General features: G+C 36.8%; 1 protein-coding gene across 1 annotated transcript in view; it reads left to right on the forward strand.

Moving 5' to 3' along the window:
• The window catches only part of LOC128742960 (neuronal acetylcholine receptor subunit alpha-7-like), a 112,233-nt gene that overhangs the window by 51,219 nt on the left and 33,372 nt on the right, over nucleotides 1–27,642 (forward strand). The window contains exons 4-6 of the mRNA XM_053839460.1: nucleotides 6,749–6,858; nucleotides 22,109–22,289; nucleotides 24,429–24,504. Coding sequence (XP_053695435.1) covers nucleotides 6,749–6,858; nucleotides 22,109–22,289; nucleotides 24,429–24,504 — 367 coding nt within the window. The remainder of the gene's footprint in view (nucleotides 1–6,748; nucleotides 6,859–22,108; nucleotides 22,290–24,428; nucleotides 24,505–27,642) is intronic.

The following is a 27,642-nucleotide window of genomic DNA, read 5'->3' on the forward strand; positions in this document are numbered from 1 at the left end:
CAGAAAGAGACGAGAGACGAAGAAAAAGAAAGTTAGAGTAGATAACAGACGAGAGTTACAGAAGAAAAAAGGGACGTGTGACAAAGAAAAAAGAAACAAGTGTTGGAGCAAATTAGAAAAGAGAGCCATAGAAAAAGAAGTCGAGAGTTAGAAGAAAAAATGACACGACAGTTAGCAGAAGCAACGAGCATCGAATTAGAAGAAAAAATGAGAGAGTTAGAAGAAAACAAATGAAAAGAAGGTTTGAAGAAAGATAAAATAAAGTAAGAAGAAAATTATAAAAAAGACAGAAGAAAGGCCAAACAAAGTTAACAGGTTAGGAGAAAGTTAGAACGAAGTTAAAGAAAGTTAGCACAAAGTTAGAAGAAAGTTAGTGTAAAGTTTGAAAAAGGTTAGAAGAAAGTTAGAAACAAGTTAGAAGAATGTTAGAAGAAAATTAGAACAGAATTGGAAGAAAGTTACAAGAAAGATAGAGGAAATTTAGTGAAAGTTTGAAAAAAGTTAGAAGAAAGTAAGAAAACATTAAAAGAAAGTTAGAAAAAAATGGAAAAGAGTTAGTAAACAGTTAGGAGAAATATTTTTTGCAACGGTGATTCTACAGTTGATGCAGGGACGGTAGGGAAAAGTAATGTAAATTTTTTGGAATGGAGAGAAGAAAAAATTTAGAAGAGAATTAGAAGACAGTTAGAACAAAGTTAGAGGAAAGTTGGTTGAACGTTAGAAGTAAGTCAATAGAAAGTTAGGAGAAAATTAGCAAAAAGTTAGAAAAAAATTATAAAATGGTTAGAAAAATATTTTTGTGGATTAGGATTAGGAGAAAGTTAGGAGCAAAGTGGAAAAAACTTAGAAGCACATGAGTAAAAAGTTAGAGCGAATGTGGAAGAAAGTTAGTAGAAAGTCAGTAGAATATTTAAAGAAAACAGAAAGAATGTTAGAAGAAAGTATGCAAAAAGTTAGAAGAAAATTAATGGAAAGTTAGAAAAAAGTTGGAAGATTGTTGGAAGAAAGTTAGAAAAAAGTTAAAAGAAAATTGGAAGAAAGTTAACGTAAGTTAGAGAAAAGCTGGAAGAATGTTAGAAAAAAGTTAGAAGAAATTTAAAAGAAAGTTAATAGAAAGTAAATAGAAAGTTAGAAGAAAGCTGTAAGAAAGTTATTGGAGAGTTAAAAGAAAATTGGAAGAAAGTTAACGTAAGTTAGAGAAAAGCTGGAAGAATGTTAGAAAAAAGTTAGAAGAAATTTAAAAGAAAGTTAGTAGAAAGTAAATAGAAAGTTAGAAGAAAGCTGGAAGAAAGTTATTGGAGAGTTAAAAGAAAATTGGAAGAAAGTTAACGTAAGTTAGAGAAAAGCTGGAAGAATGTTAGAAAAAAGTTAGAAGAAATTTAAAAGAAAGTTAGTAGAAAGTAAATAGAAAGTTAGAAGAAAGCTGGAAGAAAGTTATTGGAGAGTTAGGAGAATGTTAGAAGAAGAATAGAAGAAAGTTAAAAACAAATTAGTGGAAAGTTGGAAGAAAGTTAGTAGAAAACTTGAAAAATTTAGAAAAAATTTATGAGTAAGAGAGTAGAAAGTTTGAAGAAAACTAGAAAAAGGTTATAAGAAAGTAAGCAAAAAAGTTGGAAAGCAAAAAGCAAGAAAGTTACAAAAAGGTTGGAAGAAAGATAGAAGAAAGCTGGAAGAAAGTCAGAAAAAAGTTAGAAGAAATTTAAAAGGAACCTAAAAGAAAGTTAGTAGAAAGTTAGAAGAGAGAAAAAAGAAAGAAGGGAGAGAATGGAGAGAAAAGGAAAGATAAAATAGAGAAGAGAGAGAAGAGACAGAAGAGAGATAAGATAGAGAAGAGAGAGATGAGCGAGAAGAAACAGAAACGGAGAAGAAAAAGATAAAGAAATGAGGAAAGAGAGTGGTGGGAGAAAGTTAGTAGAAAGATTAAAAAAAAGAGGAAAGCTATGAGTAAGAGAGTAGAAAGTTTTAAGAAAACTAGAAGAAAGTTAGAAGAAAGTAAGCAAAAAAGTGGGAAAGCAAAAACAGCAAGAAAGTTATAAAAAAGTTGAAAGAAAGATATAAGAAGAAAGTTAGAAAAAAGTTAGAAGAAATTCAAAAGAAACTTAGAAGAAAGTTAGTAGAAAGTTAGAAGAGAGAAAAAAGAAAGAAAGGAAGAGAATAGAGAGAAGATACAAGATAGAAAAAAGAAGAGACAGAAGAGAGAAAAGAAAGAGAAGAGAGAGAAGGAAGAGAAGAAAGAGACAAGGGAGAAGAAAGAGAGCGAGAAGTGATAGAGAAATCAGAAAAGAGAGCGCTGGAAAAAAGTTAGAAGAAAGTAAAGAGAAAGCTTGACAAAATAAGAAGAAAGCTATGAGTAAGAGAGTAGAAAATTTGAAGAAAACTAGAAAAAAGTAAACAAAAAGTTAGTAGAAAGTTAGAAAAAAGGTTGGAAGATAATTAGAAGAAAGCTGGAAGAAAGTTAGAAAAAAGTTAGAAGAAATTCAGAAGAAACTAAGAAGGAAGTTAGACCTCCTAGTTGGCGTCGAGGTCGTCGTATGTTCGAATCTCGGCTGGGAGAGGCTGTTAGAGTCAATAGGATCGTAGCACTAACCCCTCACTATCCTGTATTCTAACAGCTGGTCTGTCGTATAAAAACAGAAGGTCAAATTTCGATAACGGAATTAGCACCCAGGCTTGGCTTTGAAGGAAGTTAGAAGAAAGTTAGCACAGAGTTAGAAGGGAGAAAAAAGAAAGAAGGAAGAGAATAGAGAGAAGAGAGAAGATTTTATAGAGAAGAGACGGAAGAGAGCGAAGCAAGAGAAGAAAGAGAAAAGGGAGAAGAGAGAAGTGATAGAGAAATGAGAAAAGAGAGAGAAGAGATGGAGAAGAGATAGAGAAGAGAGAGGAGATGGAGAAGAGAGAGGAGATGGAGAAGAGAGAGAGAGAGATGTGAGTAAAGAGAAAACGAGAGGAAGGAGGAAAAAAAGATTTAGTATTTGGTTCTTTTAATCAATTTTTGAAATATTTATTTTTAAGCTAATTTGTACTTTATTCAATTTGCGATAGTTATACGAAAGTTTATTCAAGATGGCAGAATAAACTTGATTTTTTGTTTTCAGTCTTTTTATATTTTTTTGTTATTCTTGTTAGTCATTTTGTTATTCTAATAGCATTTTCTCACTTTTTTAAAGTAAAGTACAGCCTTTGTCATCAGTTTTTTTTTTTAATTCTATATTAGAGAGGTTTTCAGCCTGCGGCTGGGTCGCCTCTTTTGTCATCAGTTTATCAGGAGTTGAACGGGGAGAATCTGCGTTCCAAAAAGTTATGCGCTAGAACATTGCTTTCGATTGTCACTAGAATAATTCACTTCTTTCCTTCGCATAAAAAAAGAATTTCAATAATTTTGATTGCCAATAGCGCCTATCTGGCAAAACTGATGTCTTTTCGCAAAAGCAATTCTTTCAAATGAATTAAATTTGCCTTTGGCCATGTCAAATTTAAATTTTGTGCCGATTCGCGGCAGCCGAAACGGCCTCCAAGCAACGAAAAAAAGCAACGAAGCAGCAGCAGCCATCAAAAGATCAAACATTATTTCAATAATGTGACCGAGTGGTGGACCAATTGAAAAATATCAAGCAAGAAGTTTTCGCGTACAAACGCGGAGAAAGCGCGGAAAAAGCGGGTTGAGTTTCGAACTATCGCCCTTTCTAGGATAATTTTGAACTTGCCCCGGTCGTCGGTTCGAGTCGGTGCTGGCGGAGGCCAAATGGCGTCCGCGCGTTCGATCCGCGGCGTTCATTAGCATTTTCGTTCGAGAGCTCAGTCGAAAGTTGGTCGCGTTTCGCCGCGAAACCCAAGCAGGAAAAGCAGGGAGGGAAAATTGAAAATACATTATACTCTGGTTTTCAATTTCTGCTGGCCCTCCTTTCCCGTGTCGACCCGTCGACCTGTGAGTAGCAATGGAATTATACCCAGTGGTAGCAGCAAGGGGCTGCTGCAATCGCGTAACGACATCAGTCGTTTATGCTGGGGAAAGCGGAAACTGAAAGAGAAAGAGAGAGAGAGACATGATTTAAACATTCGCCGCTAGAACAAGGGCAAAGGAGAAGAAATTAATTTCAGGTAATGATGTTTATTTAAATTTTGGTTTTGAAACAAATGGAATTTCATTAAAGCGACCGGAGAAAATGCACAAAATTGATTTGAGAAAATTGGCATTTCTCCCTACCAATCGATAAATTTAATGATTTTACCGATTTTATTCACCCCAACACCGTTCGACTGAAGTCGGAGAAATATATATCTTTATTTTTACTTGGCGCCACCAACGAATGATCCCGATAGAGCCACATAATTGCTAATAAAATGCTATGCAAGGCTCTTCCGCAATTACAGATGTTGCCAAGGCATGACTGTAACCCATAAAAAGGCATGAAGAAATTGGCATTCGGGTTTTTCCGCAGGCAAATACATGGCTGGAAATGCAGAGCAGAGCCGTTCGGACCTAACGAGCATCTTCTTGAACCGGAAGTCACTCGAGAATAAGGAGCCTCCCGAATGTGATTCGCCTACAAGAATGTGCAGCTCGGTTTGGGGTGGATTGGACTTTTAAGGAACGTTGCTTTCCGTTTCGCTTTTCTTACGAAAGTTCGCTCCCAGCTTTGCGTGTAGTACAAGACGAACCACATAAGTACGATAAAAATAAAGCAAATAGGATTATATCGTGTTCTGAAATGAAAGGAAATAAATTGTTCATCATATTGTGGTTTTTTTGCGGAGGCATTATCTGCCTTTGCGGTGCCTGACCAGTACCAGTACCCAGCACCAGTTGGCTGGCTTGCCGGCTGGCTTCCGAGATGACTGCTGCTTTTGCATCAGAACCAGCAGCATCAGCAGCAGCCCCGAAGGGCTTCGGTCCTAGTTAGGCGGAAGGAACGAACGGAAGCGTGACTAGTTGGCATACTTTCATGCCCGAGAGACAGGAACAGGAACAGTTGACATATTTCCTTATCCTGTGCAAGATTGTAGTGGCATATTGTTTTTGCCCGCCCGCTGGAGAGTGGGATCCGGAAATTCCCTACGTTCTGCACTTAATTTTGCTGTAGTTTTAAATTGGATTCCCTGAATTATGATACTGTATTATTATGTATATTACCAAATAAGATGCGAGAACATGGATTACCAGTCAGTTTTCATCTCATTCTGCGCTCCGTCGGGCAGTATGCATGGTTTAATTTCTAGGATTACCCATTGCTAGCGAAAACAAATTAGTTTACATCCGAGAGTTGGATATTTCCAAGAATGGAAGAGACTTTTAGCATAATATATTTTCATATTGCATTTTATGTTTGCTTCACAAGGCAAGTTTTTTGATTCTCAACTACAAACGCACTGTTCGATTTCTCCTATACTTCAAAAGGACCGCGAAGGCGAAGCCCTCTAGGAAAAAAATTAACTTTGCTTCGTCAATCAATCACTTTCGAGAGTTGGCCTGTCCGCTGAAAGCCCTCATTTGGCCATATTGCCGCCATAAGGTTCAAGCAGTTCCTCCAATTTAGGAGCGTCAACTGTCCGAATCGATTGTGGAGTTCATATTTTATTTATTAAAGAGCGTTCCATCCACCCGCACACCTCTGAATGAGATTCAACGCCCTCGCTCCCGCCTCCGCGATTCGAAACGGACCGTAAGACATGTATCCGTGCTTCTGAATCCCATCTGGAACGACAGTGCAGATTACTTTGGCTGTCGAATCTGTGATACGTGCTTATGGGCACTGCAGTGCAGGATACTGCTTCTGCCGAGTCCGATAAATTGCTGCTAGATTGGAAGCCATTTTATGGGTGGGAAATAAATTCAAAGGGAAACAAAGTAACGACTCGTGACGGTTGTTTCATCCCCCGACACCAGTGGTGACCAGTCTGGGATCTATAAAAGTTGAGAGACAGCACTTCAGCGCGAACCAATAAGAAAGGGGCACCAGCACGGTTGTTTCGGTTTGCCATGCTGGATTTTCTCAATTCCATTCCATTCGTTTGCAGACGCGCTTGGCTCGGTTAATCATATCCTGGATCAGGTGAAAAGCTTGAGCAAAGCAATTGGAAAATTGGCTGTGAATTTCGAGTAGCACAGTTTCGGTCAATAATTGATTTATTGCAGTCCCCCAGCTGGAAGGCGGTGATCTACTTTCTCGGGGATAAAGAAAGAAGTAGACACTTTTATTGCTGAATGCCGGTGGGAAACTGGGTGAATTGAATGCTGCAGGGTAGGAGAGAAGTTAAAATATGTACAAAGGGTAAACTTCGGGAGGTACTTGATGCATGATGCATGAGTTTCAGTAAAGTTTTTTGAACACTGTTAAAAAGATCTTCTAAGGAAACGTGACCAGCCCACAGAAGAACGAATTTACCACCAAGATGTAACACGTCGCAACGTCGGCTAAGCTATTTACTCTAATTCACTTTTACTCTTTTTCAGTGTGTGTTTTTTAAACTAATATCAATGTGTATGTCGTTGAATTAAATATGTTTCTTTTTTCTCTTTTTCTATTGTCTTACCTTCACCTCATGTTGCGCGTCTTCGAACGAAATCGCCACGCTCGAAACCGAAAAAAAAACAAAAAACCAAAAACGTTTGTATGCGAATTGTAACTAAAATCCTTCACTGCATCGACACCAAAATCGATTAAAAAACCTCCAACTATGACCCGCCTTCCCCCTCAACCAACCAAACAAAAACCCCCCTTAAAAATATTACACACTCTCTCAAAAAAAGGAATGGAATGATATGAATTTAAGGTGGAACACATCGGAATATGGTGGTGTGCGAGATCTACGGATACCACCGCATCGAATTTGGAAACCAGATGTTTTGATGTACAACAGGTTGTTATTCATTCTTATCTAAATAAAAAAAAACAAACTACAAAAAAACAAGAATCCCCTAAAAAAGCGCTAAACGTACGCTGTACACCACACTAACTTAAAAAAACAACCTCACCTCAGACTCGAGAGATACTGAATTACTTTCGCACAACTAACCCAACAGACGACACGGACAAATATACGAAAACATATTTACAGAAAAAAACTGAAACAAATGGACACTTCTGAACAACAACAATTGCAAACACTCGCACCTGCTCGCGCTGCTTAAACTTAGTCGACCATCAAACCTTGGTATAGGTACAAATTGCAAACTTCATCATAGATTTCTTGCTAAACCTTCAATCGAGTTAATTCGAAATCCCGAAATTCGAGTTTAAATATTATTAAATTGTTATCAATTTAATGCAAGATACATTAAATATTGGAAAGTACTGAAGCTTATCGGTTTTTTCAGTACTTTAAATGCTTACCTTAAAATAATTTTTAAAGAGATTTCTCTCCAATCAACTTGAATTATTAAATTTAATTGTAACTAACTAATACTATGCGTACTTTTCGGTTCATATTGTTAAGGAAAGACAATCTAGTGCTTACACATTTTCTTTATAAGATTTATTAAAAAAAAACGAAAAAAAATGTTTAACCTGGAAGTTCGGAAAGGTTAATTTGTTCAACCGGTATTTTTGTGATAAGTAAAAGTAGATGCAGTTACAAATCTTTTCAAGCCTAACTTTCAATTTCATGCCCAATTTCAAGTCCGGGTTGAAATTTCAAGTTTATTTTAATCTCCGATTTAAAGTCCAATTTTAAGTCTACTTTCACGTCCGATTCCAAACCCGTTTTCATCTCTAATTTTAAGTTCAATTTTAAGTCATAGTTTCAAATAAAATTTAGCTTTTTAAGTCCGACTGGATGTCTAGTTTCAAGTAAACTTTCATTACTAATTTCATGTCCAATTCTAAGCCCATTATTTTCAACCCATTTCAAGTCCAATTTCAAATTTCCGGTTCGAATTTTACTTCAAGTAAACATCAAGCTCAAATTAATCCAAATTCAAGTCCCATATAAATTCCAATTTCAGATTCATTTTCTAGTCCAGTTTCAAACACAATTTTCTGCCAGTTCTGATTTTCGAGTTTTTATCTGTGAGTAAAGTTACATTTGACTTTTGACTTATCATTTTTATCCTTTGACTTAAGGCTTTCGTCATTTGATTTTTAAGATTTTGCTTTTGAGTAAAATTTTGACTTTTGACTCTTGGCCTATGAATTTGGACTTTCGTCTTATGGCTTTTGACTTTTGACTTTTAACTTTTAACTTTTAACTTTTAACTTTTAACTTTTAACTTTTAACTTTTAACTTTTAACTTTTAACTTTTAACTTTTAACTTTTAACTTTTAACTTTTAACTTTTAACCTTTAACTTTTAACTTTTAACTTTTAACTTTTAACTTTTAACTTTTAACTTTTAACTTTTAACTTTTAACTTTTAACTTTTAACTTTTAACTTTTAACTTTTAACTTTTAACTTTTAACTTTTAACTTTTAACTTTTAACTTTTAACTTTTAACTTTTAACTTTTAACTTTTAACTTTTAACTTTTAACTTTTAACTTTTAACTTTTAACTTTTAACTTTTAACTTTTAACTTTTAACTTTTAACTTTTAACTTTTAACTTTTAACTTTTAACTTTTAACTTTTAACTTTTAACTTTTAACTTTTAACTTTTAACTTTTAACTTTTAACTTTTAACTTTTAACTTTTAACTTTTAACTTTTAACTTTTAACTTTTAACTTTTAACTTTTAACTTTTAACTTTTAACTTTTAACTTTTAACTTTTAACTTTTAACTTTTAACTTTTAACTTTTAACTTTTAACTTTTAACTTTTAACTTTTAACTTTTAACTTTTAACTTTTAACTTTTAACTTTTAACTTTTAACTTTTAACTTTTAACTTTTAACTTTTAACTTTTAACTTTTAACTTTTAACTTTTAACTTTTAACTTTTAACTTTTAACTTTTAACTTTTAACTTTTAACTTTTAACTTTTAACTTTTAACTTTTAACTTTTAACTTTTAACTTTTAACTTTTAACTTTTAACTTTTAACTTTTAACTTTTAACTTTTAACTTTTAACTTTTAACTTTTAACTTTTAACTTTTAACTTTTAACTTTTAACTTTTAACTTTTAACTTTTAACTTTTAACTTTTAACTTTTAACTTTTAACTTTTAACTTTTAACTTTTAACTTTTAACTTTTAACTTTTAACTTTTAACTTTTAACTTTTAACTTTTAACTTTTAACTTTTAACTTTTGATTTTTGGATTTTGACTTTAGGCTTCAGATTTCGAACTTTAGACTAGAGCTTGGCTCCAGACTAAGTCCTTTCGACTACAGATTTTTGATTTTAAACTTCGGACTTCTGACTTTAGACTTTACAGCGTAGATTTTAGACATTAGACTTTTGACTTTTGACTATAACTTCATCCTTGAGATTACAGATTTTAGATTTTAAGCTTTACTCTTCAGACTGTATATTTCAGATTTTAGGCATTTGGCTTTACACCTTAGATTTTAGACGTTAGACTTTGGACATCAGACGTTGGACTTTAGACTTTGGACTTGAAAACTTGAGTCTTGAGGCTTTAGCATCTAACCTTTAACCTTAGCGTTTTGACTATTGACTTTAGGTTGTAGACTTTAGATTTTGGCTTCAGACTTAAGTCTTTAGACTTCAGATTGAAGATTTTAAACTTTGGGCTTTATACTTAACATTTTATACTTTTATACTTTTATACTCTATACTTTATACTTTATACTTTATACTTTATACTTTATACTTTATACTTTATACTTTATACTTTATACTTTATACTTTATACTTTATACTTTATACTTTATACTTTATACTTTATACTTTATACTTTATACTTTATACTTTATACTTTATACTTTATACTTTATACTTTATACTTTATACTTTATACTTTATACTTTTTAGATTTTATACTTTGATTTCTGACATTTTAGACTAAAGACTTTGGATTTTAGATCTTGAACTGTAGACTTTAGATTTTATACTTTGAACAGTAAACTTTAGGCTTTATCAATCTAGACATTAGATTTTACACTTTGGACTTGAAGCTTGAGGCTTGAAACTTTAGCCTCTAGCCTTTAGCCTTTTAACTTTAGACATTAGGCTTTACATATTATTAATATTTTCTTGATATTTTTTTAGTCTATTTACATATTAGACTTTTGACTTTTGACTTCATACTTAAGCCTTTGGACTTACGATTTCAGATACAGTAATGTTCCGATTTTGTCAGCTCTCGATTTTGTCCACCCCCGATTTTATCTGCTTTTTATTTCTATTTTGTCAGCCTATAAATTTTGGTTATCTTTTGTGCTTTTAAACATGATTTATAAAACTTTTTAGCCTGCTTGAAACTATTCTGATTCTCTGGGGAGAGCTTTTGAATAAAATGATGCCTTCTTGCGAGTAATTCGGGCTCAAAATCAGGGTATTTTTAAAGTAAAAGTTCTATAGTTCCTAAACAAGCAAAGATGGAGGTATACTATGTTCAGCAATGTTGTGTATTTTTACTTTTTGTATAACTTTGTGAAACAAGAAAAAGTCGTACAAAAACTACAAAAACAGCTAAATTTTTTTTTTTATCTCACACTAACGCAGCCAATTCTTGAAGGCATCCTGGAAAATGACGATTACTTGAATCAATCATTTTTCTTGTCAACGGCCAGGCCAACTGCGCAGCATGTACCGCAGAGAGAATTCCAAGGAATCAAGTGGAACCAGAAAAAATATCTAATTCCATTTAACTCCTTGAAATCAAGGGGAAGGAAGAAAGCGTGGACCTCCCGTACCAAACGCTTCCCGTACACATAGATAATGATTTATTTACAATCGTTGGGAGTATCTTTGCTAATAAAGGTTAAGTGATACTCCGGACCCTCAGGGATGAACTAATGGTATTTAGACCAGAAGCCAGGCTGCAATTGGCCAAGGATATAGCGCCCTATTTCGCTCTCTGAAAATAGATTAGTTTGCCAAAAATATTAGTTTAAATCATATAATACTTGAAAATAAAGTCGTGTGGTTTAATAGTTGCCTAAAACTACATTTGTAAGGTTAGGAACTGAAAACCGCACGACCCCGCACCTCCCAGCTTGGCTACTCAATTATACAAATTGAAGTATTTCCAGGTATGGCCACGTGGAGGCGCTAGGTAGGGGCTTGGGATGGCTAGAGCTATGTTGGGCGCTTCTTCCTAGTTGCCTTCCCCATTTCATACCCAGCAATAGGATTTTTCTATCTTTGGTGAAGAGATAGAAGGTTACTGTCTTCAGCAAAATTTCTAGTAATAGTATGCTGTAAAACTTTGTAGAACACATCAATGTGTTGTATTGAAACTGAAGAAAAATAAATTTTTTATTGCACTTTTAGGGTGATTAATCAAAATTTAAATTCCGTTGGACGATAGAACTTTTAATTTTAAGAAAGTCTTTCAAAGGTTCCATAAACCTAAACCCAAGTTTTCCCGCCCAAAGCTAATGTGCACCAAAAAAGGGTCTGGACCAGCGTACTGTGCCCGGTTCATTGAGCTTCCGGTTGACCAATTGAGGGTTAAAATTTAATTTTTAGTAGAAGTCTTCGATAAGGTCGTAAGTCTTGAATTTTGAAAAAAATTTCGAAAAAAAAATTTCCCGATTTTGTCAGTTTCCCCATTTTGTCATTTTGTCAAACCAAAATGGCTGACAAAATCGGAACATAACTGTGTTAGATTTTTTTTTTTGATTTTAAATATTAGACTTTGCACTTTAGACTTTAGACTTGAGATTTTAGATTTTAGACTTTAGACTTTAGACTTTAGACTTTAGACTTTAGACTTTAGACTTTAGACTTTAGACTTTAGACTTTAGACTTTAGACTTTAGACTTTGGACTTTAGACTTTAGACTTTAGATTTTAGACCTTAGACTTTAGACTTTAGACTTTAGACTTTAGACTTTAGACTTTAGGCTTTAGACTTTAGACTTTAGACTTTAGGCTTTAGACTTTAGACTTTTGACTTTAGACTTTAGATTTTATACTTTAGACTTTAGACTTTAGACTTTAGACTTTAGATTTTCGACTTTCGACTTTCGACTTTAGACCTTAGACCTTAGACCTTAGACCTTAGACCTTAGACCTTAGACCTTAGACCTTAGACCTTAGACCTTAGACCTTAGACCTTAGACCTTAGACCTTAGACCTTAGACCTTAGACCTTAGACCTTAGACCTTAGACCTTAGACCTTAGACCTTAGACCTTAGACCTTAGACCTTAGACTTTAGACTTTAGACTGTAGTCTGTAGACTGTAGACATTAGGTTATACTTTATGCTTTATACTTTATACTTTGAACTTTAGGCTTTAGATTTTGGACATTAGACTTTAGACTTTAGAAGTTTGACTTTAGACGATAATCTTTAGACATTAGACTTTGGACTTGAGAGTTAAAGCTTGAGGCTAGCGACTTGAGGCTTGAGATTTGAGACTTGAGACGTTAGACTTTTATCGTTTGACTTTTGGTTTATGAATTTTGACTGAACTTTTAGTCTTCATCTTTTGATTTGCACCACTGTTCAAGTTTGGCCAAAATGTTGGCCTTTGACCTTTGATTTTGGACTTTTGACTACTGACATTCGACATTTATTATTTAATTTTTGATTTTCGTTCATTCCGATATTTGACACTTGATTTTCCTTTTGATTTCTTGTCTTGATTTTTGGCTTTTTTGCTTTTGATTTTTAACATTTGGCTTTCGAAATTTGACTCTTAATGTTGATGTTTTACTTTTGATTTTTGAGTTTGACTTTAGACATTTTTCTCTTTGACTGTTATATTTGACTTTAGTCTTTAAGTTTTGACTTCTGGTTTTCTACCTTTGATATTTAATGTCACACATTTGATTTTTGAATTCAAAAGTTTATATTTTTATCTTGTGACTTTGTGCTAGTGACTTTTGATTTTTGGCTTGTTATATTTGACTTGGAATTGAAACTTTTGAGTTTTTGCGCTTCAAATTCTGTGAAAGCGCTTGTATTAAAAAATGAATGGTACCTAACTTTGGCTTTTACTCGACCAACATATTCCGTTGGCTGGGAAATTTCTGACTAAAATATACGGTGGCAGTTATTATTAAATTTCTAAAGAGAACTATGATTGTTACAACGTAATTTTGAATTAATATTAAATACTATAAAAATGGTAATGCTAAATTGCTTGAAATAAAATCTAAAGATAAAAATTCGGTGATATCTTAAAAATTCCTACGACTTCGCGTTCGATGGCTGAATTTGGAGTTTCAACGCCAAACGACTTTTTGAATTTTTTTTACATAAAAACAAGTGACGAAAACATCATGGCATTATTTGCGTGCTCTTAAGCTATTCAGATAATGTTATATCGGCTTCATATAAGATTTTTACGATTCATACATTTTTTTTATGATTTTGCATCCAATATTAAACTAGAATACTATTCTCGAAAGTATCAGAGAAAGTAGAGAAATGAAAAAAATACTTTTTTAGCGATTTTCTTTTCAATTGTCAGTTTTAATAGATATTAACTTATGTACAGGTTTTTTGAAGAAAGTAACGTATTCCCTCAATTATGGGCATTTGACTAGAGCGTGAGAGCAAGCGCGGTTTGTTCCCGTGAGTTTCGAGGGTCAAGAGTACTCCTATAAAACCTTTACAGCATACAATCTCTCAATTAGGGGATGGAACGTATTTGTTTGTTCCGTGATTGTTTGATTCAATCGGCAAATATAATGGGTTCGGTGACGTTACTGATATGATTGTAATATGGCTGAGGTTATATTTATCTGTTTAGTGAATTAAAACCGGGCTAGTTGTTCGAACTGATTATTCTGTTTGATTAGAGCCATGGATAACCAATAGGCTAGACCTAATGACAAGGGTAGGAACATATTCATTTATTTTCGCGTTCAGAAGTAGTTTTAAATAATCTAACCTAAATATTGAGCCATAAGTTAAAACAAAATATATCACTTAATTTAACATGAGTTGTAATTACACACTCTAAATTACAAGTGTCATGTTGTTTAAATTAGCTCTAAATCAACAATACAACCAAGGTTTGATGGAACTAATCAAATTGAATTTATTGGCAGAAAAAATCAGCTCAAGTAAATGGTTTCGAAAAGCATTCCGAAACATAATATAATGTAGCAGATGTTTGGAAGTAAAATAATCTTGAGCTGCATTTGTCTGCCTAGTCAATCGAAAACGCTCAAACGTACACACGCTATCACGCAGCAGCCTCCGCAGCAGCAACTTAACTCACTTGCTACACGACAAACCACCAGCTACAGTATTTTACTGCAAAACAATATTAAAAAGAACATAACATCAACTTTCACTATCTCTCTTTCTCTAATTAAAATCACTCTCATCCATATACAGAAGTACTCTCGTAAAAATGCGCGAAAACAATCAATCCTTCAAACAAAACACAAAATTATTTACACAAAAACAGTAACAACAAACCAACAAACAATCGAGAAAGCCGAACCGGAAGGCTCGGAAGGTGGTGCGGTTCGAGCGCTTGTGTGCGGGTTCCACAGATCGCTCAAGGAGGCGGCCGCCACCGTCGTCGTCGGGTTGGTGTCGATGTTCGGGTCGCACTTTGCTCTGCCCTCAAACAGCCCTCACGCCCCCACCCCCTGCCCTCGACATCATTTTCCAGCACACAACCTTCCACCATCCCGCGAAACAAACAGTTAGCAGACCGCAGGATTATGAGGACCGGCGCCGCTCTCTTTCAGAGAAGCAGCCGTCTTCTCCGGTGATGCGAGAATTGGGCGCGCGCGCAGGGGTAACAATTGAATCGAATTAATTTGAAGCTCGGTACCGGGTTTCCAGGAAACCGGCGGCGTACGGAACTGGCTGCGAAGCACGCCCACCGTCCGTTCGTCCGTTGGTTGTGGGTCACGGCAACGACTCCGGACGGCGACGGACGGTTGGACGGGGAAGCAGCTAGGCTAGGCTGCTGCTGCTGCTGATGCTGAGCCGGTATCAAGCTTGAAGTTATCACCCCGGCAATTGGCCAGCTAGCAATTCTCGTTGATCGAATTTTTGCAGGTTTAGGTTTATGAAATTATATGCTTGTTGTGTTAAAGTGGCAGCCGGGAGGTCCGAGGGAGGGTGGCCTTTTGAGATTCGGAAGGTATTGGTTCGGAGGACTTCCAGAATTCACAATTTGTCAATTTATTTGATTGGATTTTAATTCTGCGAATCTGTTTGAAAATTGTTCATTTGATAGTTAATTGAGAACATACATACAAAGCTCAAAGGAATTATTATTAGTTCATGGGAATTTCGATTTTAATTGTGCACAGTAAAAAGCATCAAAATCGTCAAAAATCAATTGAAATCCTAAATTGACAATCGTTGTTCCCTTTGGTCTGCCTAAAACCAAATTGTGTATCTAATAATAAGCTGTCTGATTAGACCCAATGGCCTCTAGACATTAGACTATATTTTTAAGGTTGTTGAATAAATACATCAAGCGTCTTTTAGCAAGGCTGGGCAGATTTTTCGAACTGTAAATTACATTGTCTGAGTCCCCCACCTCAACAATGAATTAGTCATTGAAGAATACATCCATTGCAAGGAGGCTAAATACCAAAAACGCCAAAAGAAATAATTTAAGGCGATCAGGTGATAATGGTGATAGTTTTAAAAATCTGACTCACAATCTGTGAATCTGTCATCGCATTGAAACATACGAGATTTTCCGGTGCTTAAAGCTTAACGTGCTAGAATCTTCTTAAATTCCGTCAAGTCTAGCAAGTCTTGATTCGCCATTCGATTTATGGATATGTTAAGCCCGTTTTGGGTAGCCTTGCACACCTTTTTTTTGAAAACTCTCTAGCAATGGCAAAAGAAGACTACTCAAATGGATCGCTAGTTTCAGACCCGTCAGAGGACAAAGGTTTCATGGGAGTTCATGGATATTGGATCACTAGGATCGCTCCTATTATAAGACATTTCAAACAAAATCCTGTTAGAGCGACCGCACGGGGCTGCATACGTAGTATACTCCTTAGTATCATTGTCAAACGATACCTTATGCAATCGCTTGCAGTTAAAAGTCAATGCTGGATAGATATTTGAAACCTTGAGACGACAAATTCCAAAGTCCAGAAGGTCCTTGACGGTTAGACTAGCATCGCTGACTATACTGTCAATCTCCACTACATGGGCAGGGATCTATACTCCCACACAAAGAGCTCAAAAGTAGTAATCTTGTTTGCATGTTTGAGGCTCGAAACGGAAACATGCAGTTTGTTTGGCCGGACCTTCAGAGTCTCTCTCGCAGATAAATAATGCTTAGCAAAATATTGCACTTTTACGAAAGTTCGAGTACGATTAACTCCCTAACCGGTAAGGCCGCCCATTTATAATAAAACGATTGGCTGCAATAGTACAATCGGTTAGGATTCGTTCTCATAAATTTTTTATGTAAAGCACAATTTCAACCTCTAAACATCAACTTACATGGAAAATATATCATTGGCTTGATCCGAGCATTTTTACGATGGTGCCTGCTAGGTGGAAAGAAGTCATTCGATCCATATTGAATACGCGACATAAGCAACGTAAAGTTTTTAAATATATCCATCAGCATTCAGCACAATTAAAACTCGCAAATCTAAAAAGAAAACTACTTAACTGAAACACTCGCTTGAAAGTGCTCTGTTCTTCCCGTTATGCTAACGACACCGTAATAAACATCTAAGCTCACCAAGGTGAACACAATAACATTAACAGCAGGAAACTTACAGCCTGCGCAAGGCATACAATTAAGCAGTAATTTTGACAGCTGTTAAAGACTGATGCAAGGTATGAACCTTTTGATCAAACATCCATTCTTCAAAGCGAAGGTTCAGGTTTTTTTGCAGGCAGCTGAAAAAATTTGGTGACATTTTTATTGGGAGTACAACAATTAATTGGGGCCGCTTGCCTAAGATCAAATACTTCACGTTTTAAGTTGAAAAAAAAAAAAAAAAAAAACAAATGGAAGTAACAGCTTAGGTGGCATGTTCTCCATTACTTTTTGTTACTCATTGTCCTTCCCGTAGGACGATTTTCAAATTCTGTCTAGAAAATATTGTTTCGTCTTGTGAAGTGATATAGTTACGGTATAGTAGCATAGCTAAGTCGTGCTGTATCCGTCCGTTTCCAAATATTTTTTGATGACTTTTGCGACAAGAGGCCATACATTGTCATGCAGTAGAATGTTATTGCGACTTTTGCCTATTCTGGCAATTTTGCCCATTTTTCGCGTAACGCAATATATACTCAAACGCGTTAATATAGATTGAGCACTCGTAATAGAATCGCCAGGTTTAAGTAACTCAGAATACGCAACACCCTTTTAGTCCCATCAGATACGTAGTCTCTTCTCGTGATCTCTTCTGGCACTTGACTTGGATTTACAATGACTAAAGCCAATCCTACGTCTTCGAATTATTTAGGCTGTCCAGAGCGAAATCATTATCTGTTGTAGGTTGAACATTCTTTACATGATTTACCAGTAGGTGTACTTACTTACTTAGGTGACTTGCCGTCCTAAGACAAAATCTGTTGAACAAAGTTTCTCCATGTAACTCGGTTGAGAGCTACCGCTCTCCAATTCCTCGGACACCGAGTACTCTCCGCCAGATCTCACTCCACCTGGTGTACTCCATAAACTTCTACAAGCTTATCTATACTTCCAATTAAAATAACAAATTCAAACTTCCCACAAATGTAGCTTAGCTATCACGAAATTCGACAGTTGATCTTTTTATAATTTTTTCCACTTCCGTCGTTCAGGGCAGTTCGGTGGTCCATACTGAATTAGCCTCACACCATTCCAATACGCCCTTACAATAAATCAATGAAGCTAAATCCAGCCAAAATAGTGTCAGCCATTATGCTGCTTCAAAAATGGCAAAAGACGTTTTTGGAGACACTCAATCTTGTAAATTTTGATTGCATTGATGGTATCTTTTGTGACAAAAATTTCTCTTCGCTTGCCACTATACAGCCCCCCAAATGAGATATTTCGATATGAATTTGGACATTTCCTTCTTTATGAAACGATTATCCACTTTTAACCATCTTTTCCATTGCAAAGCCCCTGTTCTGGGATTTGATGGTAGTCAACTTTAATGTATGTTCCATCATCCATCAAAAAGCAGTTGTATCTGGTCAACATAACCGTGTAGGGCATTCTAGCGCGGGTTTTGGCACATACAGTTAGCTGATGTCCATCACGGTTTGGAAAGTTTTGAACTTTGTATGCCTGTTATTCAGCTTTTGCCTTTGTCTTTTTGGACGTAGCTTTTTGAAACGCCAACCTTCTAGGGAACATCACGTGTTGCAATGTTCGGATTTCGGGTGAAATTCTCTCCATCTTCCTGCATGCTAGTTCTGGTTGCCGTTTCTTCCTGGTTTGTACTTCACTGTTAATGAATCCTTGAACTTATACATCACTTTTGAGATGGTTGAATCACGATGGGAACGCTCCAGATTTTGCAAAGTTTCCCCATGTGCCTTCACTGTGATATCCTGTGACCCAGATAACAGAACATCGTAATAGAAAGTTCACGTTGAATCGTTTTCAACGTGAAATTTTATATTGGAATTGTATAATGATTAGAATATGTCAAAACAAAGTAAATAATAAATTGTTTTGCCGTTGTACGTGTATTTACAACACATGACTATGAATTATAAAGCAGTATAGATGATTGCAATATTAAGTTATATCTTAATCATATATCCAGGAGTATTAAGTTGCGTGTTATAAAAACTGCTGTATAAAATGCAAGATAGATTTACAAGTAATTTTCAAAACTTTCGCACGTACATTGCCTCCACTTTGGTACTTATATGTTCTTATCTGGCGTGAAATATAACTTTTTCATTCAGATATGATGTTATATTTCTCAGTTGCAATCGAGATATACAAACCAAATGGTTTACTGGGGACTCGCCATCTCCACGACTAATTTCCGACTTCCTGGAAGATGTCAATCGTCACCTTCTCTCTGTGTCAGTTACATGCTATCATCAACTATCCAAATAATTTGTAAATAACGTACATTACATATTCTAGGTAAATCCTCTTGCATGGTATAAATGCCAGAACGCTACATCCTCCCCCTGCGTAAATGAACAATATCTTATCATTGATTTTGTACGCCTACGAGCCTTTTTTCCTGAAGTCAATGGTCATAATATTCTACCTATCCAGCGTTTTAGTGTTTTCAAACCATTGACATTAGATTCATCTCGACTCAATCTTCATAGGTGTTGGTTAGGGGCTTTTCCCTACACAATCTCCTAATTTACAGTTGTCGTGGCCTATTCCCGGCTCACCTTTGCGTGTTGGCCATAACATTCATTGGCCATGGCTCTCTCGTCAACTCAACTTTAAGACAAATTGGCCATGGGCTTTTCTCGGCTCAATCTTAATACCCGTTCAAATCTACCTAATGGTAATCACCTCACCTTCACTTTGAAAGGTGTTACTTTACGTACCTGCAGACGAAATAGGGCGCGCCTAAGAGCCCTTATTAATCAACTGATTTCGTCGGATTGTATTGATAGGTTGTCTCAGTCACCCGACGCGTTAGGGAATTTAATCTCTTATCGTCGGGGGTGAACTAAATAAATTTTATCTCCCGATTGATCAACCTATTTCGTCTGGTTGGATAGGCTAGCTCTAATTTATCACCCTACTAAATATTCAACCTAGTCAGGTCTAGCCGATTGATTAAACACACCGACGAATCAGCAAACGCTCCCGTTAGCCTTCCATTACGCGAACCTACTAAATAGAGGGAAAGTAGGAGGGATTTGTATTCCCTAATTCCAACTTTACCTGTATTCTTAGAAATTTTCTAATATGGTACTAATATGACATACTTAAATAGAATCATATGGGTTTGACTATTATCACAAGCAAACGGACATGATTCATAGAATTGCTAATTAATTGCGGTTATGCTATGTAGCACACTTTTTTTTAAATTGTGCGTTTTGGACGCAAGAGTTTGGTCTGTCCGTCAGCGCTATTACTGTGTTCAGTTATACCCAGTTACTATCCAAATAACAATTTTGAATTAGATTGCACTCTGCCGTTACACATTTGAGACCAATTTTGGTCACGAAAACCATCATAAGGGTGTGATAAAACCTTCAATATTAGTCGTGCAGTTACTAACTGTGCACAAAACAGAAATCTTTCAAAGATAATCCGTACAAATCATTGCAGTTTAACGAAAATTCTTTTAACTAATCTCAGCAGCTAATTTCCTTAAAATATACTTTAAAATATAAAAGTAGCAAAGAACAACGTCAGGAGCAAACATCTGGCAGTGCTGCCAAAATTTCAGATATTTTAAAAATTGGCTTGTGAGCTAAAAATTTGAAGTTTATTCAAATAAATACTGTTTTAAAATGTTTATTTTAGATTGGACTGGTTATTATGTCGGTCTAAACAATCAGGTGCCAGATATTCGAATCACTATGACGTTGTAGTGAAAATCAGTCGTAATTGAAGGAAAGCTTAAAGTTTAAACAAATTCTGCATTTCGTTCGGAATTGCTGGTTCAAATTTACAAAATTGCTGGAGTTTTATCTTACTTCTACTTACTAATTTCTGCACATTCGTCCAAATGTGAAGAACAAAAAAGTGGTTCAAGTGTGTTGGGCACACGAAATATGAACATGTTTTCTGCGAAAAAAAGCCATCCAACGCTACATGCTGGTTGGATTTTTCCAGCAATTGATGCGATAATATTGCTTTAACAATCCCGCGAAGCAACAAAACAGAACGGAACCCCCAATCAAGCGTTTCTCCCCTTAAAGGTCACCCTCTCTCGACCCCCCGGGTTGTCACGTTGCAGAGTGTGGCCCCGTCCGCACCAAAACCGACCCGCCCCCGGTGAAGTAGGCGCACGGGACACGCTTCACTTCCGGCGAGCAGTGCACGGCCGAGGAGCGCACCACCAGTGGAACCTGTGTGTGATCGTCAAACATTGGAGTTATGCCAAAACCCCCCTTGCGCAAGGAAATTCGCTTGTTGCTCACCAAACAATAAAACACAACCAAAAGCGGACAGATGGCTGTCCGAAACCGTTGGGGCGCGGTGGACCGAGGGATAATTTCAGGGAACCGCACGGTCGAACAAAAATTTCCGAAATTCACCAGCCCAACCAGCACCGGATCGCTGGCCGTACGCACAAAACAAACACACATACAGACGAATGCACATACACTCCGCTCACACCGGCGCATACAGACGGCCACCGAGTAGATTTCACCTCCGGAAAGGACTGAATACCCATCTTTCGTCCGGCTTCTCTATTCTTGTTATGCTACCGTGCAGTAACATCAGAGTATGCTGTGCATGGAGACAGAGATGGCTCGGGAAAATGTGCATCAAATTCCTCGGCCACCATCTCTGTCTCATTGTTTTCGTTTATCTTTCTGTCTCTCTCTCACTCACTTTTTTACTGTCATCGTTCGAAGCTACTATCGCTTTCGCACTGTAGCTGAGCACCACATTTCTGCCGTTCGTCCGCGATTTGGTTCCGGCGAATTATCCCTCCGTTGACCGGGCGCCCCCATTTCCGGTTGACGACGAGCGAGTTTTGTTGCGTTCGAAACAAGCAAACGTACGAGAATCATTCAGAGGAACCGTCCATTTCTGCCCGTCACCCCTTAGTCACAAAAAAAAATCTCACTCACTAATCACCACACTACCGCCGGAAAGCACCGTTACACACGTCACCACCACACACCAACACACATTTCACCACCCATCACTGTTAATAAAAAAAATATATCGCTTAGATGCTTCTACCAGCTAACTTTCCATACACTTCACTCACATACACACATACTAGTGCAAAACTGTTTTGTTCTGTCTCTCTCTCTTTCTATCTCGTCTTTTGAGTTTTCTTTCGTTTCGTTTTCCATGAGAATGATATAATAACCACCAACTAACAACTGTTCCTAACACAAAAATTAACCTAACCGATATACTAATCTTACTTTAATCTAGACAGATTTTAAACACACCTCTTGTTACTCTTAGCGAAAAAGAAATGAAAGTGAGCAGCAGTTGGAAAATTCATCATTACCGTATATTTATATTTTAGTGCTGATGAAGGCTTTGATGGCACATATCCAACAAATGTAGTCGTACGTAGTAATGGTTCTTGTTTGTATGTGCCACCAGGAATCTTCAAATCAACATGTAAAATAGATATAACGTGGTTTCCATTTGATGATCAAAGATGTGAAATGAAGTTTGGTAGTTGGACATATGATGGTTTCCAGGTAAATTTGAAAACTATGAACACACCCACACACCAAAAAAAAAAAACAATTTGCGTGAATTTTATGTTTTGAAAACCAAAAAAAAACGAAGTGATGTTCTTATGTTCTTCTTCAGTCTTTCTCTTTTTTCCGGCAAATGATTTCACCTAGAGTTCTTTTTTGTCCGAGACTTTTCCTTTGCATTATACTTTTTTCTTCGATTAGAGATTGTTTCGTTTTTTTTCTTACTTTCAGTAGCGGATTTTCGCCTTCCTGAATGATTGATGATGATTTGCCTACACACTTGCGAGCAATGTTTGGAAATTTCCTTAGGAAATTTCGCCTTTCAGATCCGTGCTAGGTTTTTCGTTTTCTTTTCCAGCCGCCATCTCTAGAGGCAGTCTGCTAGCGCTGCGCTTTGATTGAACTTTTTTCTAGACCGAACTTTAGATCGAGTGAGCTTTCTCGTTTTGTACATAACAAAAAACCGAATGTTAGCGAGCGCGTTTCGTTCATTGGAGCTTAGATGACAGTTAGTTAATCCCAGTAGCACTGCAGGTTTTATTGTATACTTATAAGGGTTCTAATGATCAAAATTGTTCATTAAAACAACAATAAGAGTGTATAAAACTTAAGCTGTTACTTGGAATTGGTTGGCAGTGGTGTAGCTAAAGTTAAAAGAATCCAAATTAGCCGCTGCGCTTCCGTACAAAAAGAGTCGCTTCTGTTAGCTCTAGAATAATACTAAGGCTAGGGCGTATGTTTTAGAGTCTGGAATATCTTATTATTATCATCATTTTTTTTAACTGCAATTTTTGTCTGCCACAATTCTGTTTGCTAGACTGGTTTGATTTAGTACACCTAGTTTTGTAAATACTTTCTCGAGTCCCTTCTTCCTCACCGGAACCGATCCCGCCTCCATCAAATCATCCGTTATCAGTTTCATACGAAATCAATGTTGTTGTTGTTGTTCCGAAACAAACAACCATCGCAGAACACGCACAGCCCGATATCCACAATCGTCACACTTCGTCACGTCGCCGACAGGACGACGGGTCCTCGACGCTCGAAAGACTTTTTCGGTTTCGCTTCCGGGCGCTGTACGCGTAGCAGACTACATTGCGTCGGCAGTCGCGCTGGGTGCACTCCGAAAAAGACTTCGGTGAATCGGAGTCCGTCGCATGACTATCGAATGAGCGCGCTAGATCCAGTGATGATCAGCCTGCAGTGGTGACATCCAAAAACATGCAAAACCAAACCCCAATGAGAGGAAAAACCATCATACAAACTATCGAATGAATCATATCATCGCCATTCTGAACTAACCCCACCCAAAAAAAAATCTACATAAATAAATCATAAAAAAATGTATCCTTCTCATTCAGAGAACCAAAGCGGTGAATTACTTTAGACTCACTTTTGCACTCTTAGCGTATACAAAAAAAAGACTTGCACCCAAGTTTTCAAGCAACCGAAATCCGTAGCTCCGTAAGGTGGTGAACATCCTTAACGATTTCTGGACTTCGATTGATTTCCAAATAAACAACCGGAATGATCTCCAGGTCCAGAAAGTGCCTGCCCGTACCGTAAGGATCACCCTGCATCCACCGCCCGCCCCTCACAAAACAAACACCCCGCGTTGACGCAAATCCTCGTTGAGATTGACAAGTTTTGTTTTTGCGCTAATTCTAACCTACACACAGAGCCAGAGTCGAGTTCCCCCCGTGCCGGAGGACACCCGTACCCACGAACCATTTGCATTCGTTTTAATGCTACCCTTCCGTTATCAAGTTATAGTTTGCAACGTATTAGACGGTTCTCACATCGGCAACGGCAACTAATCGACCATTTCCGCGTGTTCTTTACTTTGTACAGCAATACACTCATTAGTTATGCATGCGGTTTTCATACGCTTCCTCTCTAGAACCAAGCATCGAAATGTGTTTCGCTTTCGAAGTAAACTCCTTTATGCATTTTTAAACAACCTTTGTCTTCACCATCCCGATTGAATCGAACCTGCGCCCGAGTGTGAGTGTGCGGACTGTGCTTTGACCACTAACAAGGATATTTTTTTCATCTTCTTTCCTGCTTTCTTTTTCAACTGTGTTCATCGGGAAATTGTCACCACTATCTGGACCATCCGTTCTGGCCACATCACAGCTAGACTTGCAGTTGCAAGACGAAGCTGGCGGGGACGTCAGTAGTTTCGTGACGAACGGGGAATGGGACCTGCTGGGTAAGTACCAGGAATGACTAATGAACTGCATTGTTGGGTTTCAAGCTCGGACGACGGCAATGACGACGCACAGGACACAGGACTATACTGTGAAGCACGATGAAGCTGTGCCCTCGCGGGGGTTGCCCGAGAGAGCGAGTTGCTGTAATGAATTTTAATGCTGAGAACCGCATTGCTGATGAAGCGGTTCGGGAGAGTGATAATCTGCATTAATCAACTTGCTGTTTAAAGGAAAGTCGGTGGTAAATTTTTAAAAACTGTTAGCATAAAAATGCGTAACATTAGCACTTTTAATTTTTAAACGTCAGACCGTAATGGAGAACCACTCAGAATGCAGATTCTGGGTAAAAGCATTCTGGCTGTATTGGATTTTTAAATCAGATTTCAGATTTCAATATATGAATTTTTACCTTTATATTTGGAAAACTCTCACGAACTCTGAGCAGCGCAGACACAATTTTATGGCATTTTAATTCTAAACGAACAATTTCAATTTTAAACAAATTTATCAAATTAAAAAAAATTAAAGATATCTAACATTTATAACATTTATCGTAAATTCGGTACCACTTGAACCGGTACCGAATTGAAAAACAACCATGCGCCGCCTTTTTTCCAAAACAAAGAAGGTGCTTTGTTCAGTACTGTTGTCGTCTCTTTGTAGGTACATTACTGTCTTGAAAACTCGAATATAATAAAAAATGTTTCATTCAAACGTAAATATTGCAGCTTTTAGCATATCAGTAGTATAAAGAAAAGTAAATTTGAGGCTGCTGTTGAGCCACCAAGTGTCATCCATTAAACCTTCTTAAGATGTATAATATAATCACAAAGATTACTGAGGTTCGAATCCGGTTATAATCTCAGATTACAGCTTGGTTCGACTCATGCACCTTCCAGCATTGGACAAAAGGTAGGAGTCAAAATGACTACTTGTCAAGCATAGCTACCAATACCCCCTCCCCCCTTCCTTTCCGCTATTCCCCTCCTTCACCAAAAAATTTTCATTTCTTTCCCCTACCGTCCCTTCATCAATTGTAGAACCATCGTTTCAAAAAATATTAATATATAGGGTATGTTGCTACATCGTCGTAATTGCCTATTCCCGTCCTATCCAACACAAATTGTCAAAAATATCAGCATTTTTATGACACACAATGCAAAACTAGTTATTCCCTAATATTTTAGTTTGTTGTCTATCATACGCGATGAATCAAAGTGAGCTGAGATCTATTTAAATGCTTTTTATCATTAAAGAAGTCCTACCAGCCAAATTTCCTACGTTTTTTCGTGCGACGAAGAAGACAATGTCGACTAATCGTTTTAATTTCCGTCATTCATAAATGAAAATAACTCACGCAAGGCATTTGTCATGCCGTCCTACACAAATACATGCGCGTTAGCTTCGTAAACATTGTTGTGATTTTAAGTTCGGACGATGAAAAATTTTGATGGACGGATTTTAAAACGGTACGACGGATTTTAGAAATAAAGTCAGTTGCGCAATTTCAATAATATGCTTTAATAATCGCTTTTCAGTGATTTAAAAGTTCACGGAGCGGAAGGTAAGTGTGTTTTAGTCAAATCAGCACAAAAACTTTTGGAGTATTCATTAAATCCATCCAACAAATGATGAAAATTAGAATGGCTTTACATATTACGACGGGAATTAGAAAAAAACCTTATGTATGACCGCATTTCAAGGTCAAGACTAAAAACTTGAGATTAGTCTATCTTGTTTGTTGTGAAGCGTCCCGCTCGAAAACTACTGATTCCTCTAACGGTTTTAGTCCGCGGAGCAAGATGACGGAGAGAATTTTTGTATACCGCCTTGACGAGAATTATACCTCGACAATTACTGCTTCTGAGTGGACGGCCTTGCAGGTAGGTCGAGCATACGAGATTTTCAATTAGTCCGTTGGTAGTTTTCCTGCAGACCATATCAATAGATTGACCAGATGGACAGCACAATACAGCCTTTCACTGTCAAGTTTAAGCAGTTCAGCAAAAATTCTGCTGATGCTTTTTTCCATTGATTGTCCATTAGGCGTGGTACACAAATTACGTAACGCAAAAATTCTGGATTTTGAACCCCCTCCCTCCCCCATGTAACGATAAGTAACGCTTGGTATAACCCCCCCAATAAATTACGTAACGTTGACCAAACCCCCCCCCCTTGACATTAAAAAAATACATAAATCGTATATTTTTTTATTTTAACGAATTGAAGAAAATCATATTAAAAACAACAATCAGGCACTGATCCATGTTGAGGTCAATTGGTTTTCAACCATAATATTGTGTCGCCAGCACTAAATTGAACTTCCGAAAAAAAACGGCAAATGATTTTTCTGCCGGTACGGTACGTACATTAACGCTAGTGTCGGAGGTAGTGCGCTGTATAGCAAATGAGACGTGATACACAGCACAGCGCACTACTTCCGACACTAGGTTTAATGCACGGTACGGAAAAAAATTGTTGCCGTTTTTTCGGAAGTCCAATTTTGTCCTGGTTGCACAATACATTCGGAAATGTAGTAGGAACGTCTTCATCAGCTACAAACTATAATTTTGAATTTGAATCTCCATCAGTCTAAACCAATTCACTATTTCACGCCATCAACTCGTCCTTTCTTCGTTTTGCAGATATTTTTTGGTATTCATAATTTTGTTACGTAACTGTTCTTCTGACTCCCCCTCCCCCCTATGTAACAAAAAGTAACGCAAACTCGACCCCCTCCCCTCCCCTCCAAGCGTTACGTAATTTGTGCACGAAGCCTTATCCTCAATCTCCATTCTGTACCATTCAACGACTGAGAGTTCCTCGTCACTCAACAGTGCATCGGAATGTTCTGTTTAACGCTTGGTTACTTCCGATCTTTTAGTAATCAGCATCCACTCTCATCTCATTCTGTTTTCTTTAAATAATATTTTTATGGCAAAACCTGCAATACGAAAATACCTGTCTCTGTATCAAAAGAGCGCAATTATGGAAAACATATGAGCAGGCTTCTGTTTGCTCATCTTTATAGTAAAAAGACAAAGAAATCTCCGAAAAATTGTCAAATCTTAATTTTTCTTACAACAACTCATTTCGCACAAACTAAATACTAAACAAAACACAAACTAAATCTCGAC

Source organism: Sabethes cyaneus, chromosome 3 (assembly GCF_943734655.1).
Source record: "Sabethes cyaneus chromosome 3, idSabCyanKW18_F2, whole genome shotgun sequence".
Lineage (NCBI taxonomy): Eukaryota > Metazoa > Arthropoda > Insecta > Diptera > Culicidae > Sabethes > Sabethes cyaneus.